This window comes from Topomyia yanbarensis, chromosome 2 (genome assembly GCF_030247195.1).
Source record: "Topomyia yanbarensis strain Yona2022 chromosome 2, ASM3024719v1, whole genome shotgun sequence".
In the NCBI taxonomy this organism is placed as follows: Eukaryota; Metazoa; Arthropoda; class Insecta; order Diptera; family Culicidae; genus Topomyia; species Topomyia yanbarensis.
The window spans coordinates 468,086,506-468,107,266 of record NC_080671.1 but is presented as its reverse complement, the minus strand read 5'-3'; the positions used below and the strand labels follow the sequence as shown (position 1 = coordinate 468,107,266).

Genomic DNA, 20,761 nt, shown 5'->3' with positions numbered 1-20,761 from the left:
AACAAGACCAGGGATGGAAAGTTCAGGGAACCAGGCCTGCTAGAATTGAGCCATCAGTCAATATTTTTCGCAATGGAAAGTGTGAGACCGTAATAAAAAGCGCGAAGATTGACGTGCACGGAAGACACTACGTCGGAAAAGCTTCAAACGGATTTGCTGTCGTAGCATGATCTGATTGAGTTTTCGAACAGCAGTCTAATGTCGGCGAAATATTCGGGTAAAATTTGATTGGAGAATCGTTGTCGAACCTCCAATACTTCCTTTGAAATAACCCAGTTAACAATTTCACTCACAAGAAATCTTTTTTTTTTTGTTTGAAAAGCGATTGTTCAATTTGTCTCCCAATGTACTCCTTGGAACTCTGCTACGCCGTTGATTGAACTAATTTACATTTCCAGACGTTCAGAAAGGCGTGCCTAAGATCATCAATACTGTAAAGGATCCCTTGTTTACTCATGACCTATGAAATAACAGAAAATACTGAGTTGCTCAAAGGCGACCGGTTTAATTGTCATGCAAAAATGCTAACTCTAGATCCGTTCAGCGCAAATCAAATCGATTTTCAGCAACTTCTAAATAGTTTGATTATACTTACTGCCAGTAGAAACTTCCATTCAATAACAATACCTCATTTCGTCAATTTGCTGAAATTATAACGTTTGTACTCGGTTTAAGATTTACTTGGAAATCACGATGCTCTGACTGTTATTAATTGAAAGGCATGGCATACTGCGTTTTCATTACAAGTGGCATGATCACTGACCACGTCGCAGTTAGTTTACATAAAAATTTAGTTTTGCACATAAAAATTCAAATTCATACTCAAATTGGGTAGTCGAATTTTGAGTCATTGCGGTACCGGAAATTTGAGGGGTCTTCCTCGGGCCCGAAGATAATACATTAACCAACACCTGGCGAAATTGTACTGGAGGATGTCTCAAGTTAAGTCAAATTATTACACGTTGCTGATAAAAACTAGATCAAAGCCTCTTTCAATATCCAAGAAAGCTGATGCCATTTACTCTTTGTGACCATAGGGCACACAAATTTCTGTTGACAGCAACGCATGGCAGTCGTTCGTGCCTTACCTTTGCGACAGTAAAATGGTGTAACTGACAGAAAACCTTTAGCTTCGGAAGCTGCTCGAGTTAAAAAGGAATCACTTTCTCGAACAACTTCCGGATATAGGACAACATTTCAATCGACCGATACGAGTTGTGATCGGAGGCTGATCGTGTGGCACAATTATTCTCTCGAGAAAATAATTAAATTTATTTTTTGCCAGGGTCTGTCAGATTCTTCAACAAGTTGTATTTGTTTCTGTCTGAACCTGGGGCTTTATTTTTAATTGATAAGAGTGCAAATGTTTCGTTCGCGGTATCCTGAGCGGTCGCGGAGCGTTAGATCTTCTCTACCGGGGTGAAATATGGGCGAACCTTCTTGGCTAAATCGAATATCCAACGACTAGTACTATTTCCGTTTCGCATACGTCGGGACGTGCCCCAAAGATTTCTAGTAGATGTTTCTCTCGTTAACTAATTCTAATCTCGATAGCTAACTGTCCCATCGTCTTGGAAGGCGGCCTTATCCATGTAATCCAAGTCTCAGCACTCTTTGTCTCACCAATAATTGAGAGAACGTTTTTGGAGGTTCACAACGGGTACTCGTTTCGTCTAAGCTTGAATTGCGATGTGCAAAATCAAGACGTACAAAAAGATGCACGCTTCCTCCTAAAGTTAAATCTATAGAAAAATTTATCAATTTTATTAAAATTTCAAATGAATTTATTTTCGGGATGATACTTCTGCAACTCCAGTTTAGGACAGTAATCAAATCCATGACATTGTTCGATGAATTAGAAAAGGTGAAGAGGCCTTGGAAATCGATCCTTTTTCGACCTCCATTTGACCATCCGGAGACGCATCCATCGAAATCATCAATGCACTGGGTCAGCGCCCTCGCAGTCCCTCCAACATATAGGAGTATATCCCAGATAAGTGGTACGTTGCAACCTCAAACTGAAAAAGTTTCTCGACGAAAGGAATTGCGGATTACGAAAATAACACAAATTAAATAAAGACAACAATAGAGAAAAAGTTCTAGTGCAAGCTTTTACAGCACTGTAATAGTCTTCCATTTGACTCTAAAATCCCGACTTATCTATCAGTGGTTCATCGTCCACCGAGGAAATGGTAAACAAAAGATGCACCGGTTCGATCGTGTTGTGTCTCTGTCTTTATCTTCACTCAGAAAATATCAACATCAAACAACCGACCACCGAAATGCATCGTTAACCGATAACAAACTCTCAGCGTGCAAGCACAGATCACCCATACAACAACAACTAGAAGGAAATACCGACGAGAAGCGCATGCAGAAAATACCACCGAATTATATTTTTATTTATTCACACAAGTAGTGGCAAGTGCAGTACACTACTTTTCCATACACCCCCAGAATGTGCATCGGTTTATGCTGGGGAAAGGTGCATTAAATGCGCCCCAACTGCGTCTTGTTCAGAACAATTTATTTTAATATCCATGCAACATACACCTAGATTTGATTTAAACTAACCTCCAAAAATGTCTATTAGTCCAACTAATAGTGATAATAACCAATCAAATTATCAATAAATAAATAAACTTGTTGCGCATTTTATGCGCTTCTACTCCACCATCCTATATCATTGTATCATAGCGCTAGACACCGAGTCTCAACACATGCGAAGGGCAGGCCATGAGCTCACACAGCAAGTCCTTGCGTTGTCGCGGCGGCTGCCATAGGGCAGACTGTTTTGTCCGTTTTGTCGGTCCGGTCGGACACGGTGGTAATAAGATGCCTACTGCCATGCATACAGTCGCTTGATGCCATACTGTCGTCGTCGTCGTCACCGCCGCCGCTACGCCGGCCACCGTTGCAGTGCTGCTGGCGGTCGCGCATGAAGCGGCGATTTTTTTCCCTTTAGTTGACTGCTTAGGGTTGTAGGGGTGATCGAATAGTAATTCAGACCAACTGTTTCACCTATCAATGTAGTTGGATTTCAAGAAATTTAAACATCGCTCGGCGATCTTGTCGTTTCTTAGTAGATGTTTGATGTGTGTGTTTACTCTGCTTTGATTCTTTCGACTAAAATGACGCCGTATCCTCATCTACTATGACGACACTTGATGTTAAGCCAATTTTAAAGGCTAACACAGAATGCTACGCCACTGACGCAGGGACAGGGCCAATTGGAAATGTTACAATCTTTGCAGGCCAATATCTTATCTCATGCTGCGTCAGCCTTCTAGTCAACATCCCTACCTACCTTCTCCTGTTACCGCTGAAATGATTGTTAAAGCAGAAGTAGGTATAGATGGATGGATGGATGGATGAGTGTACCTAATGGCAAGGCAAGGAACGAAAAAAGTGGTGCTGCGTCCGTACTTGGTATCTAACCTACTAGTGCTGATGGTGCTGTTGACGACAAATGGACGGAAGACGCGTCCGAATGCGCATGCTCCTGGTTTATTCATAGCAAACCCCACAGCACTAGCAGCAGCAGCAGCAGTAGCAACAGCAGCACCACCAGCAGAAGTGTAGAAACAGAAGCAGCAGTTGTTAGAGCTGCTGGTGAACAACTGACAGAAACTTACCACTCTGCTGGTATGTGTGGTTCTTCACTTTTCCGACTTTCCTGCCAACAAAATAATCTCCAATTCGTGGAAATTCCCGACCGAGCAAGGCAAATAATTTATAATTAAGTGAAAAACTGTTCTGTTCATTTCCCCGGGGGTGGCCAGCCGGCTGGCAGACATAAATCGATGGAGATCATCTAACTAGCCAACATCGTGCAAAGGTTGTTGTGTAGTGCAAAGATCATCATCCGTTCGGTTATTGGTACTGTTGCGACTGCTGCTGCTGCTGCTGCAGGTGAAAAAGTGGGTGGCTTGGTGGTAGTGTTACCAAGGACGAGAAGAGCCACCAGTCGAACGGGTCGACTGAGGTAGTGAACGTTGAACGTGTGAAGCCAACCATTTTCAACAGTTTTCCACGTACTGCGCTGGGTGACCTTTGAGTTGGCAAGCTACGAGCGAAAATTTTCCTGTAAGCCTCGAAAAGCAGAACAAAAAATGGTACGTATTGATTCAACTAGGATGCAGCAGTACCTTGAGGGGATTCGTTTTCGTTGAGTGTTGAAATGTCTTCGGTTCGTGTGTGAAGATGTGTTTAAGGCGGAAAAAGTTATTAAAATACTCTTCTCGTCTCATCCCGTCCTCGTGTTGTTTAGGCAGGACTCAATATGAAGAACGAAATCTATTGGTAATAAGATGTTTGCATTCGTTATGATATGAATACACTTACAAAGATCACCTCCGCTCGGTTTGCATTCAATAATAGTTTTGTCTACCGTCATCCTCTGTTGACAGCCGTGACCATGGAACTCGTCGTGAAGTACGCTGGCAATAGCTGTGGACATTGAAATAGACATTGCCAGAATACTCGTGTAACTTATCCTAATTCTGTTTCGGTGTAAAATACTTAGCAGAATACTAAGGTAGTATCTCTTGCTGCGACATGCACGATTATTACACAGCGTTTGTTGGAAACAAGGACAGCCTACTTTTTGAAATTGGATTAGAGGTTTCTCGATAGTATGCACTAGCATAAATATTGAAAAGACTTCATGGGTTTCAAGGACTGCAGTTAATCAAGTAGTTTTCAGACTTTGTATGATTTGATTGACAACTAGGACTGGACTAGGTCAAATTCATTCATTTTCTATCCATCCACACAATCTTATAATAAAAATTTAGATATTTAAAAAAAACGCTCGACGGTCTTCGACAGGGCTTTGCGACATTGACATGTTTGCAGATTGAAGCCTGTTTATATTTAGTGTACTCCTAGAAGGTAATCTTCGATACAACGTACCCTCGATATAGCGTCACTCGATATAACGGACATTTTTCCTCGATATAACGTAAATATTTTTTAATTTATATTTCAGGTCCAAATTTCTCTTCAATTACGCATGTATCCCATATTTTAAGAATTAAATATATTACACACAATCTTAAAACGTACTGATTGGGCTTCTAATGAGTATATTAGCAATTGGCTACTTCATTGAAGACTACTAAAGCGATTTTTTCCCATTTGCGTATGATCGTAATAAAACCAACCATTCATCTCAATAAATTATACAAGTTCTAACTGGTTGGTTGGATTCGGGACTGTAGAATCTGATTTTCTGGGCCGAATGACAATGTTTTAAGTTTAAGTTCATATTTGATGACAATCCGATACAATCGCTTCCTGAAACTCCCGAATTCGGTTCTTCGGATTACAAATTCATCTTATCAATTTTGACATTTGGGTCCTCAAATTACATCAACTATATGATCTACGAATCATATTGAAAGTAATGCGGACACATTTAACTCCGATTTCGGGTATTCAGTTCCCTGGACTCATGATTGTTTTGTCTGTTTTGCATTGATATTGCCATCATGTGACGCAGGAAATGACGTCCCCATGACGATCTGCGAGCGAGGAATCCATTGATATTTATCAAAATTTTACTGCTGGTTTCTGAGACTCCTGAGTCCGGTTACTAGAATCGATGATTGTTTTTAGATCATGTTATGTGTCTCATTAAGAAATAAGAGTGAGAGATCATGTTTGTAGTTACACGGACATCTGTGCACATTTTACGACCGGTTTAAGGTATTTAGAAAACCGGTTAGCGGACTGAAATATATTTTCAGAATCACTTGAATCGTGGATACAAGTGCATCTTTTCTAATGCTTAAAGTTCATAAATTGCTTTCATTTGATGAGGCGCTGGCAGTGGGAATATCAAAAAAACACTTTACAAGCCCAGATACAATAATAATAACTAATGGCTTAATAATTAGGAAAGGAGTCAAAATAAGAATATTTTCAATAAATTTAATTCATATAAACAAGAAAAATAATTGTGGCATCTTTTTTATACAACCGCTATAATTTTGGTATAAGAAAAGTTGTTTCACACTGCTAGGTAGGTTAGATTTTCAAAATCAGTTACGCAGTATCAAAATTCTACAAAATAAAGTACCATGAACAACAATTCTGTGAGAATTTTGCATGCTTCGATATAACGTACAATTCGATATAACGTACACTTTTTAAACCGAGATGTAGAGTAAGGTGGGGTAAAAGTGCGCGTAGGACTTTTAGAAGCACGCAAGCGCTAGAACCTGGTAACTCTGCATGGATTTAGTGTATCATTAAGTCAACTAATCGCACATATAAGCATGAAAGGTTTGAATATAGTGGCTTGAAATTAAGGGGAAAGCTGCTTTGATGTAATTTTTTGAATTTTGAGAATCATAAATTGGCAGTTTGAATAAATTACGATCTATAAAACTACAGTACCCTAAAAATCTTCAACATATGGTTCGTTACGAGATATATTTGATTTGATGAAAAAAATTCAGTAATTTTCGTAACAATTTAATAAGTTAAAAAACTGACGGTGGGGTAAAAGTGCGCATAGCATATCCGCCCCAATAAAACAGACGCGAATGAAGCTTTTTATATAGAAATTGAACTAGGTATTCCATGGTTTAAAGAATGGACCAGTATCTTCAATAACTGTGAGCTCAGTGGTCAAATTACAACTTATATGAGCGGTTTAGGAACAAAAGTATCAGCATAACTGGTTCCAAGGGAAAATATAGAGTGCCGAAAGCTCAGAGTAATTAAAAAAGAAACAAAAAACCTGCTTTAATCCACCTAGCGGTGCAATTGTGCCTTTCTCATTTCTCTAAACTATGGCACGGAAGCTTTTTATGTTCAACATAATTGTGGAAATGTCCATTACATTCTTAGTACACTTTGCACTTATACACAATGGCATGCCAGCCACGAACTTGATGAGCTACGTGTCGACGGTGGAACACTTGAAACAAAAAAATATCATACTCCATTAGCCTAATCAGCATTAGTTCAATGTTATCTGCTTGCTAACTCATTTTGTCATGCGGGGGTGGGTATGTGAGGAGGGCGTAAGTCCCATGAACGAACGACTCCCCAGCTTAAATTGGTATGCTTTCCCGATCAGAATGAAATAACAAGATTATATCAGAACACAATTTTTGTATCATATTGTGTTATAAATTAGGTCTCGTTAGTAGTTAAAATAACAAAAATTCATAACAAGTAACAATGCGAGATATAGTTTTGAAATATTTCTGTTATGTGTTTCTGATCGGGTTGTGATACAGTGGTGGTTTAAAGATGATGGGGTTGAAAGGGAGGGGTATGAGGGCTGGAAGGGGTGGTGGTCTGAGGTGTGATTTAAAGAGATTTTTAAAGAAGGAGAGTGAACAGTAGAGGGGGGGGGGGGGTGTAACCCCTCTCCGTAAACCATCAACTATGCCCCTATCAAAATCCAGAAACCTTATGCGAGTCGAAAAAAAAATTTGGCCCTGGATTAGGTTGACGTTTTTCAGAGTGATTGCATAACCTTTCTATATGAGAAAGGCAAAAATGTGCCAAAATCCAAAAAAGTGAATCGTCGTCAAATTTTTTTTTTCGAGTTTGCATCAAATCTCGACGTTTCATTCGTACTGAAAATGTAGTGCCTTTGAATCTTTCGTGAAATTTTGTCTACTTTCTGAATCTGGAATAAGCTTTGATGCAGGCGTTCATTTGATAAAGTTATAACATATTTGTCGAATAAAGATTGGTCAAATCGTTGTAACGTCACGAAAGAATGTGCCATAAAAGCCAACGGTTGTATGTATGTGATTTATGGACTTCCAAACGGCTTCACCGATTACCTTAAAAATTTATACGTAGTAGACATTTGTTATGAATTCGGAACAAATTGGCTTTTACTTCTTTATCGTTGAAAGTTGCAGCAACGCGCGACGGGTATTACCTAGTAATACTTAAAAGGTTTGTCGTTGATTACAGTATAATCAAGAGTGTCGTGTTAGTTATTAGTTAGCGCAGAAGGAGATTATTTATTTCGAATTTTGAAATCTTTTTGAAATGACCATTTGAGTAGTGATACTCGTTATTAAACATTTATACAATAGTCAAAGTATGCCTTTAATCGTTTTGTGGTGTAGTCGACAAAAAAATCGACTTTTTATCCGCTTAATTGTTAGTATTGAACATCTAAAATAGTCTCCCGCAATCGCGGTGGCCACACTGACCTTCCTTTATTTTAAACAGCCATGCATTCCTCGCGCGTATTTGCTGTAACACACGCAGCTTTCAACCCTCGGCAATAATTTTCAAAAAAACTGACAACGATAAAAATACTTCTTCGCAAATTTTCAAGAGAAAATACTCAATGGGTTATTTTCTGCAGCGTTCTTTCCATGATGTAATTTGATGTGGGACACCCTTTTAGGCCCGTGCGCAGAAAATGCTCATGGGGAGGGTTTTGATTTTTCTACGTTTCTTATAAAAGAAAGGGTAAACTTTGACGATTTTTTGTGAGACCTGGAACGCCGAGTATTGTATACCAATCGACTCAGCTCAACAAATTGGGTAAATGTCTATTATCGAGAAGGAATGGAATTGGTTAGCGGTAGTGTCTGATTGGTTTTAAGTAGTTAATCCTACCGACTAAACAACCTCCTGAATCTTGGCATCCTTATCCATCCGGCGCCACCGTTACACTGTATAAACATTGTTCCTAAAACCGTGAATAAAATACCATGAATTCTGTAATATTCACGTTTTTACGCTACGAAAATAGGACTATTAACAAATATCATGTATTTTATGATAATGTTCAATTTCGCTGTAGTGACGCCCTCATAGCGCGGAAATAGTGTAAATATTTGTTTTTGTTTTGTGAAATTCAGTCACGGTTTCCTTGCCATTACCAAATCGATTTTCTGTACGTGAACTAGTTCACAATTTTATGATCATTAAACTCAGTTGACTCATGATATTATTCATAGATTTAGGCACATTAGTTCGCAAAATCAAAACATTGTGGATATTTTCTCGTGATCTATTTCACGAAACTCGAAATTTTATTCATGAATCCATTCAATCCTCGTGAACTAATTCGTGATGCCTAATATATTAGTTAAGACTTACCATTCGTGCTCCTGAAACAGTTCACAATATCATGAAATATTATTCATGTATTCAAGAACTCGTTCATGATTCCTGGTATAATAGTCACGACTGACCATGCGTACCCGTGAAATAAATCACAAAATTATAAAATGTTATTCATGTCGTGAACTAGTTCTTTTTATTTAATATAATATTCACAAGTTACCATTCGTTCTTGTGAAATAGTTCACAAATCCATCAAAAATTATTCATGTAATCGTAAACAGGTTCATGATTCCTTTCTTTGAGTTCTACAAGATGACACGAATGAACTCATTTTGTGGGGTTATGTCGGTTGGTGTAAAACCTAGTATATTGCTCACGATCCAATATCCGTGCTCGTGAAATGGTTCCCAAGTTCATTACATATTACTCATGTATTCGTGAACTGGTTCATGATTTCTAGTATAATGAAATTTTTACGTGAACTAATTTCACAAAATTTGGAGTATTAGTCGTGGAATCATTATTGTTCCGTGCACTTTTCATGAAATATCCAGCTGCTAGCGACCAAAAATAGATACAAGCTGGATAGAAAACGAAAACTGCGCTTAGCGCCACAAATTGTGTTCGTGATATAGTTTACAAAACAAGATACCGCAAACCAGTCACACTTTTATGATCCAGTTCTTCTTATCACGTTACAACGAGTAAAAAATCGATAGAAACCAAAAAATAACAGATCGCGACAAGGCGAAAAGAAATTACGAATACCACGATGAAACTGCTGATATCATGTCACATTACTCCACGTGTCAAATTTGAAAGTAAGCTCTAGAATAAAATATCACGATAAGATAAACAGAAATTAGAAAAATCGCGACTAAGACAAAAAAGCAAAAATTGTCACTAAGATCCTGAAATCATGAACATAACTAAAAATGAATCCTTAGTCGTAACTAAAATATTACGACAACATGAACAGAAATTATGAAAGCCATGACAAAGTTCCTGCAGCCATGGACATAAATCACATTACTCGTTAATGAAATATTCAAAATCGTGACTAGGATCCTGAAATTATGAGCATGAATCACTTTACTCATGACTGAAGACTTATGATGACGTGAATAGAAATTACGAAAATCGCGACAAAGATCATGAAATCATGAACATAGATCCCGCTACCCTGGCATAAAAATCGGATAGTAAACTCATGAATAAAATAGCACGGTAACGTCATACGAAATCACAAAAATCGGGGATTAGCTCCGGAAATCATCAAAATCGCTTGACTGTCGGATGTGTATTCCCAAATTATGAACAAGACTCATAACAAAATCTGAACATGTCCAGCGAACAACAGTAACCCAACCAAACATTTGAATGTGACGCCATGTATATAGTCGGGACGATCTAGTTTTGTGGAAACACAAATTGTTTCATGGATACGAGGTTTATTACACATAATTTCAGGAACTTGGTCACGGTTTTTGTATATCGTTAAGTTCACGAAATAGCGATCATTTTTTCATGGATTTATGATCGGATTTTTTCCGTGTAGGCACTACTTCAGTGGGGATTGTACTCATGCTCTTTTTATTTTGTGCTAATCGTTCATGTTTTTTTCCATTGATGCTTTTTTTTGTTTGCTGTTCAACCTTCTCGGTATATCTGACCTGCTCAGATCTGCTGCAAATTTCGTCATCTATTGAGACATGAACCGATCCAGAGATGTCGACCATAATGATTTACATCTCTTCACAACCACCTTCGCAGGGTTTCTTATCCTTCTTGGCGTTAGTCGTTCCTATTTATTTGCTAGCTGCTGCTGAAAATTTTTCGGCGGCGGAATTCCTCCCGATAGCGATGACTATTTTCACGGGCCAGTTAGCTGTCAGTCACTCCGATGGAGAGATCATCGGAAATAAATAATAATAACGATATCTTGATTTTCTCTGACATCATGCTTTTTCCTTAGATCACTTTGCTAGTCCGCTGACCGACCTTTGCTGTGAAGCTGATCTACTCACAACTAGTGCTAATATCGAAACATGCCGAAACATGAACCGATCCAGAGATGCCGACCAACATAACGTACACTCCTTACCAGCCACCTTCGCGAGGTTTATTCCTTCGTTTTTTCAACGGCTTGTTCCTAGAGTGACCGAACTCGAATGACACGGCTCGCTGTATAATTTCATCCCTGAACAGGAAGTTTATAATATTTTGAAAGTAATTCAAAACCCCCATGGGAGGGGTTTGAACCCCTAAACGTTTTTCTCGAAACCGCTTAATTTCTTATGAGAATGCACAATAAACTGGTTCAATTTTTGACTATTAGCTCCACCAGGCTCTGCTGATTTCTTTTATGACCCTTAGTAATTGTGCAAATTTTATTACCGATCGGTTGTGTCTACGGACCCTCCAAAAATTTCAAAGTTTATATGGAAATTAGTATAGAAAATCGGTTAACATTGAAAATCAATTCTTGAAAAATCACCTCGTCAATCAATTAATGAGAACACTAAATATTTCTAAAGGTATTTTTCTACTGAACATATTCGTAGAACATTGAAAGTTTGTGAAAATTCGCTGAGAAAAGTTATAAACTAAAGAAGCAGCATAACTTGAAAATAATCATTGCAACCCTGTTTGAATAGCTCCATCATTATACAAGTGTAAACTAGACTTGCCACCCACCGCTCGCGTATGGCAGATGCGGCGTTGATGTATTGCACAATATGTGTAGCCTGTCGATGAACCACAGAAAACTTAATGAAAGTTTTTCTCCCTATTATTTTGAAGAAATGTAAGGGAATTTTCAAGTAAAATATGACATTTTTAGCTTTTCGTGAAGCAGGTTTCCGAAGCGCGAACTTTTTTCTGTATTTTTTTTTTGGTTCATCGAGTAACTATTAAACGTCTTGAAGTTCAACAGCCTTAATTTGCATTCCAACCGATCGTTATTTCGAATGAATGTAATTTGCAATCTCACTAAGGATATTAAAATCAACAGTATATCATACTCGGCCTGCGGCCCGGGTTTAGATTCGATCGTTCATATGTATATGTGGCTTCGAACGTCTTTGATTGCCATGAATTCATTTCTATACAAATTTGGGTAGAAGCATAAAGATATGTTTTCTGTGTCGTTTTCTTATTTGAAAACTATCAAATTCGAATAAGTCCGGAATTGCTAATATCTTGCATCCTTAAATTTGGAGGCTAGAATTTTTAAGTCCAGATTACTGGTATGATCAGATATAACCATCATTAAATCCAAGCATTTTGATTCTAAGGAGATGTGGCTTCAAACGAATTTCGATAAGTCCCTCCAGCATTTCCGAAGTAGTCAGAAAATTTGAAATTTGAAATGTTATTCTATGTTCTGACAGCAAAAGCTCTCTATTCACTCCAAGTAATAATCAGAATTCGACGGCATGCAGAGCTGTGGAGACATATTGAAATGTGCACTCGCTCGTCCAGTAGCAGATAACAACGGAAATTAATCGTCAATAGATTTTTCCTTTCTCCCCGTTTCAAGCATGCTTTCCATACTATTCTACAAACAAATATAAAAAACCTACCAGTGGCGGATCCAGGGTGGTCCGGACCTGAAACCTACTAAACGAAATTTTTGTTTCCTTTTCAATGCTAAAATATGAATGGATTTTTTCCAGTTCACAATTAGCCAGCTAAGTTATAAAGATTTCCTTTAATCGGAATTCACCAGCTTGGATTTCAAAGTGGTGTCAGACATCGATATCTGCCATATACCCGTCATCCCATTTCGAATTACAATTACGTGAATATTTATAAAACAAATTACTTGAATTGATCATGCTAAAAGTTCACGATGACCGTAACCATGTATTTCATGTCGTTGACACTTTGATTAAAGTAAGAAATTCTAGTCAAATACACTTAAAAATTCAAATGTATGTTTTGTGTACCCTACCATTATGAATAAACTTGTTATACAAAAATAAACTCAGCAGATCTTGAAAATGTGGAAAATTCATGCAAACATGAAGATGCACAAATAGTAAATACCAGCACTGGCGGCGATAAGAATATTATTAGAAAAGGATGTGTTCCTATTCTTTTGCCACGGAAAAATAGTTGGGTTCAGATACACAATAATAGTGAAACAGAATGCACTTTGGGCAGTTAATTCAAATGCAACCATTTTACATGCTGCCGATAGGTAATATTGATGATTGGTTTTTGACGATAAAAATGTTCAAGCATATATTTTAAATTCTTGTGTACTAGACATAAACAAAGATTTTGCGTTTTATTCAATTCGTTTAATTGGTACGGAAGGTTTACGTTAGCTTAAAAGTGCTAATTTATTTGCATTTTATTTTGCATATCTTAAAACTATAGTATAACATTGATTTTTGAATGAAATGAAATTTACAGCTATCTTAAAGCCAGGAATACATTTCAATTAACAAGAGAGGGTAATATAATTTTATTAGGATTAGTGCAAGGAATTACAAAGATTTTGTTATTAGAGAAAGAACCGATTCTACGATAGAACTACTCCAAAACCATTTTTCAATCGCTACGCAACGGAACAAATTAATTGAATTCTGCATAACAATAAGCAATCCAGCCTCTTCGAAGCTTCAAATATTGTAAAGTGCTACTCTGTCGCGCTGTGAACAATGTGATGACACAGACAAATATGATCTCGGTCCAAATAAATATATGCCGCGTAAGCCACATCCATATGCGATTCGTTGCTAAAAAGGCGTAAATGATTTTTCCTAGCACATCTCCCGATTTTTGAAAAGCATCCCTTATGTTAAATTTGCTATTGAAGAAGCGTTTCAAGTTCCTCTGATCAGCATCCAATACTAACATTTCCGGTGCTAACTTAGTCCTGTCACTAAGTTAGTGTCGGATGTTGATGAGCGCAACTCGAAACACCTTTCCAATAACTAATTTAGTTATAAGTGTGCCCTTTACACGCAAATGTAGTTTGAAACAATTTTCTCGTTAATGGAAAAAAATAGTTTTAACCTATGTTTTCCCCACTAAGGATAAATATAGCTGACCAACTCGGACGAAAATAACCATACACCATACCGCAACGAAGCGGAAGCGTTCGTTCACCACGCTCAGGCAAACAATTCGCACAGTGTATGGATTTTTTGTCAAAATTGTTCAGCCTAAGCATAATGTATTGTGCTACCTGTCTTCAAAAGAGAGATCTACAAAACGTGAGAATGTCTCGTAGTATCACTAGCTTGTCTGCTGCTTCAAAGCAGTTTGAAATTATAGTAAGTGGCATACTTGTTGAAGGTACTCGTAATAACATTTCGCTTGACGAACATAGTTCTATGTCTGGACAAATTTCACTTTGACGTTCCTCACAGAGATCGAAAAATAAAGCTCAGATTGATGCAATTTGCACTGACCTCAAAGCTGCTGTTGACAAAATCGACCACCGAATTCTTCTTTGCAAATTGTGACGTCTTGGTACTTCTGTACAATTACCGGCTTAGCAAGGCTCGTCTCTAACTAACAAAATATTACGTATAAAGGTCGGTTCCTGTTTTCGGCTGCACTTCTAACTCGTCTGGAGTACCTTGATGTAGCGGAACGGTGCTCAAGACGGACACCTTAAGGTTAAACAGCAAATTCGACTTATCCATGGATGCATTGCTCCCAAATTGCACGTAAACCGTGTTTTGAGATCATGTACCGACGAGATAGTATACTGAATTCAGAAATCTTGTTGTTGAACTCTTTGAAGTTTCCTGCTACTTCAAAATTAAATTTTAATTTAATAATTGTTCAATTATAGGGGATCAACAATTTAAATATTCCGAGCATAAGCAGAACATTCTTCAGCTGTTGAAGCAACATAATTCATAAATTACCATTAAAAATGGGTAGTTCGAATCCTCAATTCCCGAAGAATCAAGCAAATTATGGGCCACGGTATGATAAACTTCACGCGTTTTTTATATTTAAAATGAAATAAGTTGTACCGCTTATATTTATAGATTCGTGTCATTATTTATATTTGAATGCAATTTCGGACAAACTTCACCTGATAAAGTAGACATTCAATATTTCTTCTTAATTGAAACGAGTACCCAAAACGATTCTCGGAACCAGTTGAAAGTCGACTATACCGTGTTTCATTGCATCAACAACGCTGTATTGCTTGCATTCATGAATTTAAGAACTACGGAAATATGTAACCATCAATAATGAACAACTTTTGGGAAATATATAACTTTTAACACTGTTTGAATGGCAAATAACACTTATTTTGCGTAGACAGCCTTCATGTAGTGCTAGATAAATGATTATGCTTGGTCAAATGAAATAGTCAAACGAATCCTTGATACAAGCACTTCTGATTTCAGTTAGTTCAGTTCGAAGTAAAACACAACTAATCGAGCAGTATTATTATGGTTTTTTGTCTTTTGTGAATTACTAGTACATAGGACATTTTTCAGTTTTAGGGTTAAGAGAAGAGAGCTACAAGAACTGAATGAGAGTTCAAATAACGAAAAAATGACAACAAATAATTGTTTCCAAATTGTGTCCATCTTGTAACAATAAAAAATACTGCAGTTATAGACTCGAAATATAGCGATGTTCGCCCGTCTATCTACGGGGTGTCTTCTGACATACAAAAGCCCCGGGATGATGATAGAATGCAGATGAAAATCGTACTATTTAAAATCATTAAAGCAGTTATAAATAGCAGTGCGCTTCACTCACGAAATCGACCTCAACCACATTATGAAGTACGAAGAATTTTTTGCTGGCTATGCTCTATCATTCCTCATACTTGGTCAAGTATGAGGACTGATAGAGCATAGCCAGCAAAAAATTCTTCGTATTTTTCATCATTTCATTATATAAACCTTTGGTCTAATGTAATCTTCTGTCTAATGTAACATCTGCTCAATTCAATAATACCCAGGGGCTCCGAGTGGTCTTAATATGGCCGAAAATTCCGAATTATTTTATGACTGATTCAGTGTGAACGATATAAAATGTACTATGTACTATTGAGATAATACGGACAGCGTTGAATAATTCATTTGGCTCGTTTCTATAAAAATGTCTTAAATACAAACGAAAATCTAACTATTGAACGTAGACAACCGCTAAATATGACTTCGTGGTAATCCCCGCACTATCTAGCTGTGTTAAATCGAGGAAAACGGACGAATCACCGGAGTACAGTGAGATTGGTTCAAGATCGTTGAGTAAAATTTAGAACACTCGGATTTTTCGCTCAAGGTCACGGTATACAAATCAAGTCAAATGATAAATTTTAGATATCAGTTTAAGCACATAACCAACAGATACTGTCAATAGTACACTTAATATATGACTTCCACGTATTACCCACAAAGTTGTCTGCCGTTATACGCATAATTGTCCCATGTACATAGGGAATCCCGTAGAACATGGAACAAATATGCGTATAACGGCAGTTGTGATTTAAAGTGATTATTTAACTCTCTTTATGACAACGATAAAAACGAATTTTAAATTTCGACTTCAAAACATAAATGTTCGCCTAAAATTATATGTACATATTAAGAAGACCCTCAATTTATTCAAAAATACCGGTTAGAAAAAGTAAATTGTGATACTTTGTTTACTGGTCATCATTCAACCTATTACCCACACAGTCCGCCCGTTTTAACCACAGTTTAAAAAAAGCAGATATTTAATTGTTTTCTACCTTGTTATTCTTATAACACCTGGACACTTGAAATACATCGTACGAAACTATAACATAGTATAAAAAAGAAAATTCATTAAATCTTGAGGCCTTGATAAATTGTCGTTCATGAAAGAAAGAAATGACTTTTAGAATCTGAAGAATTTCTGGAAAACCGCATAACGCATGCGGTATATCTGCATTAGTTTAGCATCGAAAAGGCTTTGCAAGACTATGAGAGGTTGAGGCTAGGTATAAAAGTAAAATTTGAAACATGTCACGAAGATGGGGTATAATTTTAAACGACTGCCCATGATCGCATATTTGTTCCATTTTTATAGGATTTCCTTTCTTTATGGGACTGATTTGCGATTATGGGCACTGTAAAGCTGTTTATTGTTGATGATTTTGCCATATTTAATCTCCAATCGATTTAGAAAAGTCCGACTTTAAAATTGTTTGTAACTTTGTTTTGGTATTACAACTGTTTGTTGCGTTTTACGAATTGGTAATGGATTTTCATAATTCGCGTACCAATCAATTCAGACAATTACCAATAAAACAAATTATGCCGAATTAATTTTTGTTTTTAAATGGTACACTATCCGAGCCCCAGTTCGTTTGCTTTCATAGCTGAAATATTCAACCGGTGCTGAAAGTTCAGTTACTTACCAGTTTGGAAGTTAGCAAAAGTTATACCAGTGTTGAAACCGGGGAAAGATCCTTCGGTTTCCAAAAGCTGCCGACCCATCAGCTTACTCTCTGCTCTCTTCAAGCTGTTTGAGAAATCAACCAAAAGCTGATTTTTTTCTTTCACTAATGAGCATGCCGTTTTCTTTAAGGCGCAGTTTGGGTTCCGCAACGGAACCCACCCATCAACTCTCTAGAGTTACCAATATCATCCAGCAGAACATGGCGATGTCCCAGATGACAGCAATGGCGATTCTAGATATCGAAAAAGTGTTCGACAATGTGTGGCAGCATGGTGTTTACGATGCATTGATACAATTTTCCGATGAATCTGATTAAGATCATCAAAAATTATCTTTCAAATGGTGCATTTCAGGTTTCTCTGCAAAATTTTCCTTCAGATAAATTTTTCATCCCTGCAGGTGTGCCCCAGGAAAGTATCCATGGGCCCATTTAGTACAGCTTCCAACTTCCCACCTCTCCCAGGAGGTGGAGTCCTGAATTATCCAACTGAATACAAATACAAATCTTCAAATTATTCAAATTCTTGAATAAAAATTTTGAAATGAAACCATATCGAAAGATACGAGAATGTGATCTACGTCGATATAGCTAAGTAGGATTATTGATAAATACTGGTGGGTACACTGGTGTAAAGCCTGATTTTTTTAGTTTTAGTTACGAAATGAATAAATACGTCCCCAGGCCCTCATGATGATCCTATAGTGGAATTGAAACATAGGCGAAGATCACATAGCAATCGACGCAATCACATTATCAAATGAACATCACATCACATATTTCTAACACTCATTACGCACCTATGTTCTATTTATTTCCTATCAATCATATATCTGAACCAAGCCACAAACTAACGCTTTCAACTTTGCTATCTCTCTTTCTCCCGTTGATTTTGCAGGACGCGCCCAAGGAGAACGCCACCGCCAATCCTGAAATATGGATGCGCCTTCCATGGTCCAACGTGAAGGCGACAAATTGATCGTGCGGCGTGTCGTTAGTGGAGACGAGGTATTCCTTAATCAACAGTCCAGTTCGGTGTCACCTTCGCCGGCGTCGAAGGATCACAGTCAGCAGTCGGTACAAGCAAGCCAATCTCTTGCCGATAGTCTAAAACTATTATCCGGCGAGGAAGATTTGAGCAGGTTTGGGCTAATTCTAGAGGACAGTGCTAGCAAGGGTGGTACCAGTGAACCGGGTGATAGTGCTGAACAACAGTTGCCCCAGTGTAAAATCAAACGGAACTACTCGTGCAGTAGTTGTACCTACTTCACGCAGAATCCCCGGAAATATCTGACTCATTTGCGAGATGTGCACGGTGAGAAGATCATTATCAACGAGTGCAAAAGGTGTCTGTACGCCTCGCGGCACTATCAGAAGCTGGTGCGCCACATGAAGATGGTACACGGTTCGACGGACGGTATCAAGACACCGTTTAGTTCACGCAGACGACCGACCTTTCGAAAAGAGTTTATCAAGAAGAAGTACAGTATGAACACTAATCCGACGGCTAGTGACCTGTATAATCAGACCAGTGCAGAGTATATCAATCAGCTGATGAAGTCGGGACTGAGTAAAATGTTCGAAAGTGCGGGAGGCGGGGGAGGCGAAGGAACTCACGAAAATTCAATCTATTTTCCAGGTAGGAAATTCTACTCTTATTATCAAACTACCTATTTGAAAACAAACTGTTCAAGCAGCGTCTGTCATCATTGTTTAACACATTGACTCAAATGGTAGGATGACAATTGAGTTTAATATTTTGCCAAACCGAATATTTCACAAGAACCAAACTAAGAGAAATTATTAATATGCATACCATCAAGTCCAGTCCGAGTAATGGAAGTAATTAAATAGTGTGGTACTCTTCATAATAAGATATAAGTAGGGTCATCACCTATCTCCGACCAAATGTGCAACGGAAACTTGTTCTGAGCAGGTATGCGACTGTTACAATGCTGGTGACTGCCGAGTACCGATAATCGTTTATTAAACCTGAAACTAATTTGCCCTTAATTAAATTATACCCCTAAAACTATATCTGTATATGAACTTTGTTTACATTTTAACGACATTCAATTAGCTAGATATTACTGGGTAGAGAAAGTTATGAAAATTTAGAGCCATTGTACTCAAGTAAGAGCAAGGATGTGAAGTATACAAATCATATCTAGTTTTCCGATATGTATGCTTCACATCCTTGTTCTCAATTGAGTACTATGGCCCAAAAAATTTCATAACTTTCCCTACCTAGTGATTTCTATTTAATTGAATGTCGTTCAAATGCTAAAAAGAAAATGTGACTACATATAGTCGAAATAAAAAAAAGAAAAAAAATGAACTTATGCATCTCCGACACATCATTCCTGCTATGCACTCCAATGCTTCGGTATGCGCTCTTCTCTGCGTTGATCAGTTGTATGTCGTGGTCGGTCCAGCGATTTCTGTTGGAGGGTGGCCTCCAGTTTACTAGTGCCCCGATGCCCTAACTGGTGGTTTCTCGCGATCGGTGCTACTTGGCGTAGTCCCCGAAGGTGGACCTAGCGTACCTCGGCGAAGAGTTCCCCGACGAAAGAACGTCAACCCGAAACCGTTCACGAACGCTGTATTCTTGCTTCGCTGTTGTCCGCTAGAGTCTGTCCTGCGATTCCTGGTGGAGGATTGCTTCCACTTCATTGGTACCCCGACGATTCAAGTCGGTGATTTGCTACGGACAACTCGGGACAGTCCCCGAAGGTGGATCTTTCCTACTCCGACGAAGAGTTTCCCAGCAGTGAAAGATCTTTCAAAACCGATGACACCCGGTCTGATGCCGATTTCGATCTTGCGATTCTGGGTGGAGGTTGACTTCCAGTTTGCATGCGCCCTGACCACCATTTGCCGGAAGTGTTTCACAATTCAACGAAAAAATTTCCTGGCGCCGAAAGTTCACTCGAAACCGTTATCTCGATGCTGTTCGGTCAGGTACCGAGGGCAGTACTGTGATGCGGGGTAGAAGATGACTTCCGGTTCTCAGGTACCCCGACGACCCATCGTCGACGATACGTGACGTATAGTTTCATCCAAGGCAGTGGATCTAGCCTAGCAGCTGGCTTGGTCGGTGCCACGATTCCGGTTGAGAGGTGACTACTAGTTTATCGGCGCCTCGACGAGCTAAATATTACGGCCCTCCCACATGCGTAGTCGTGTTGGCTATTAAAGTTTATCCGATCGTCTATCATCACTCCCAATTCTCGCCTTCTGTCCCTGCCTTTCAGTTACTTATCAAAACCACCTCGGTTTTGTGGT

The 20,761-nt window shown here is 38.3% G+C and overlaps 1 protein-coding gene across 5 annotated transcripts in view; it reads left to right on the top strand.

Annotated features, from left to right (window-relative positions):
• Positions 1 to 20,761, top strand: part of LOC131686168 (uncharacterized) — a 90,778-nt gene that overhangs the window by 43,798 nt on the left and 26,219 nt on the right. For 4 of the 5 annotated variants that reach the window (XM_058970369.1, XM_058970371.1, XM_058970370.1 and 1 more), the window contains one exon: positions 18,375 to 19,115. In XM_058970369.1, the coding sequence (XP_058826352.1) occupies positions 18,413 to 19,115 (703 nt within the window). In that variant the 5' untranslated portion in view covers positions 18,375 to 18,412. Of the gene's footprint in view, positions 1 to 3,536; positions 4,116 to 18,374; positions 19,116 to 20,761 lie in introns of those variants that run through there. The other variant, XM_058970373.1, reaches the window with a different exon arrangement.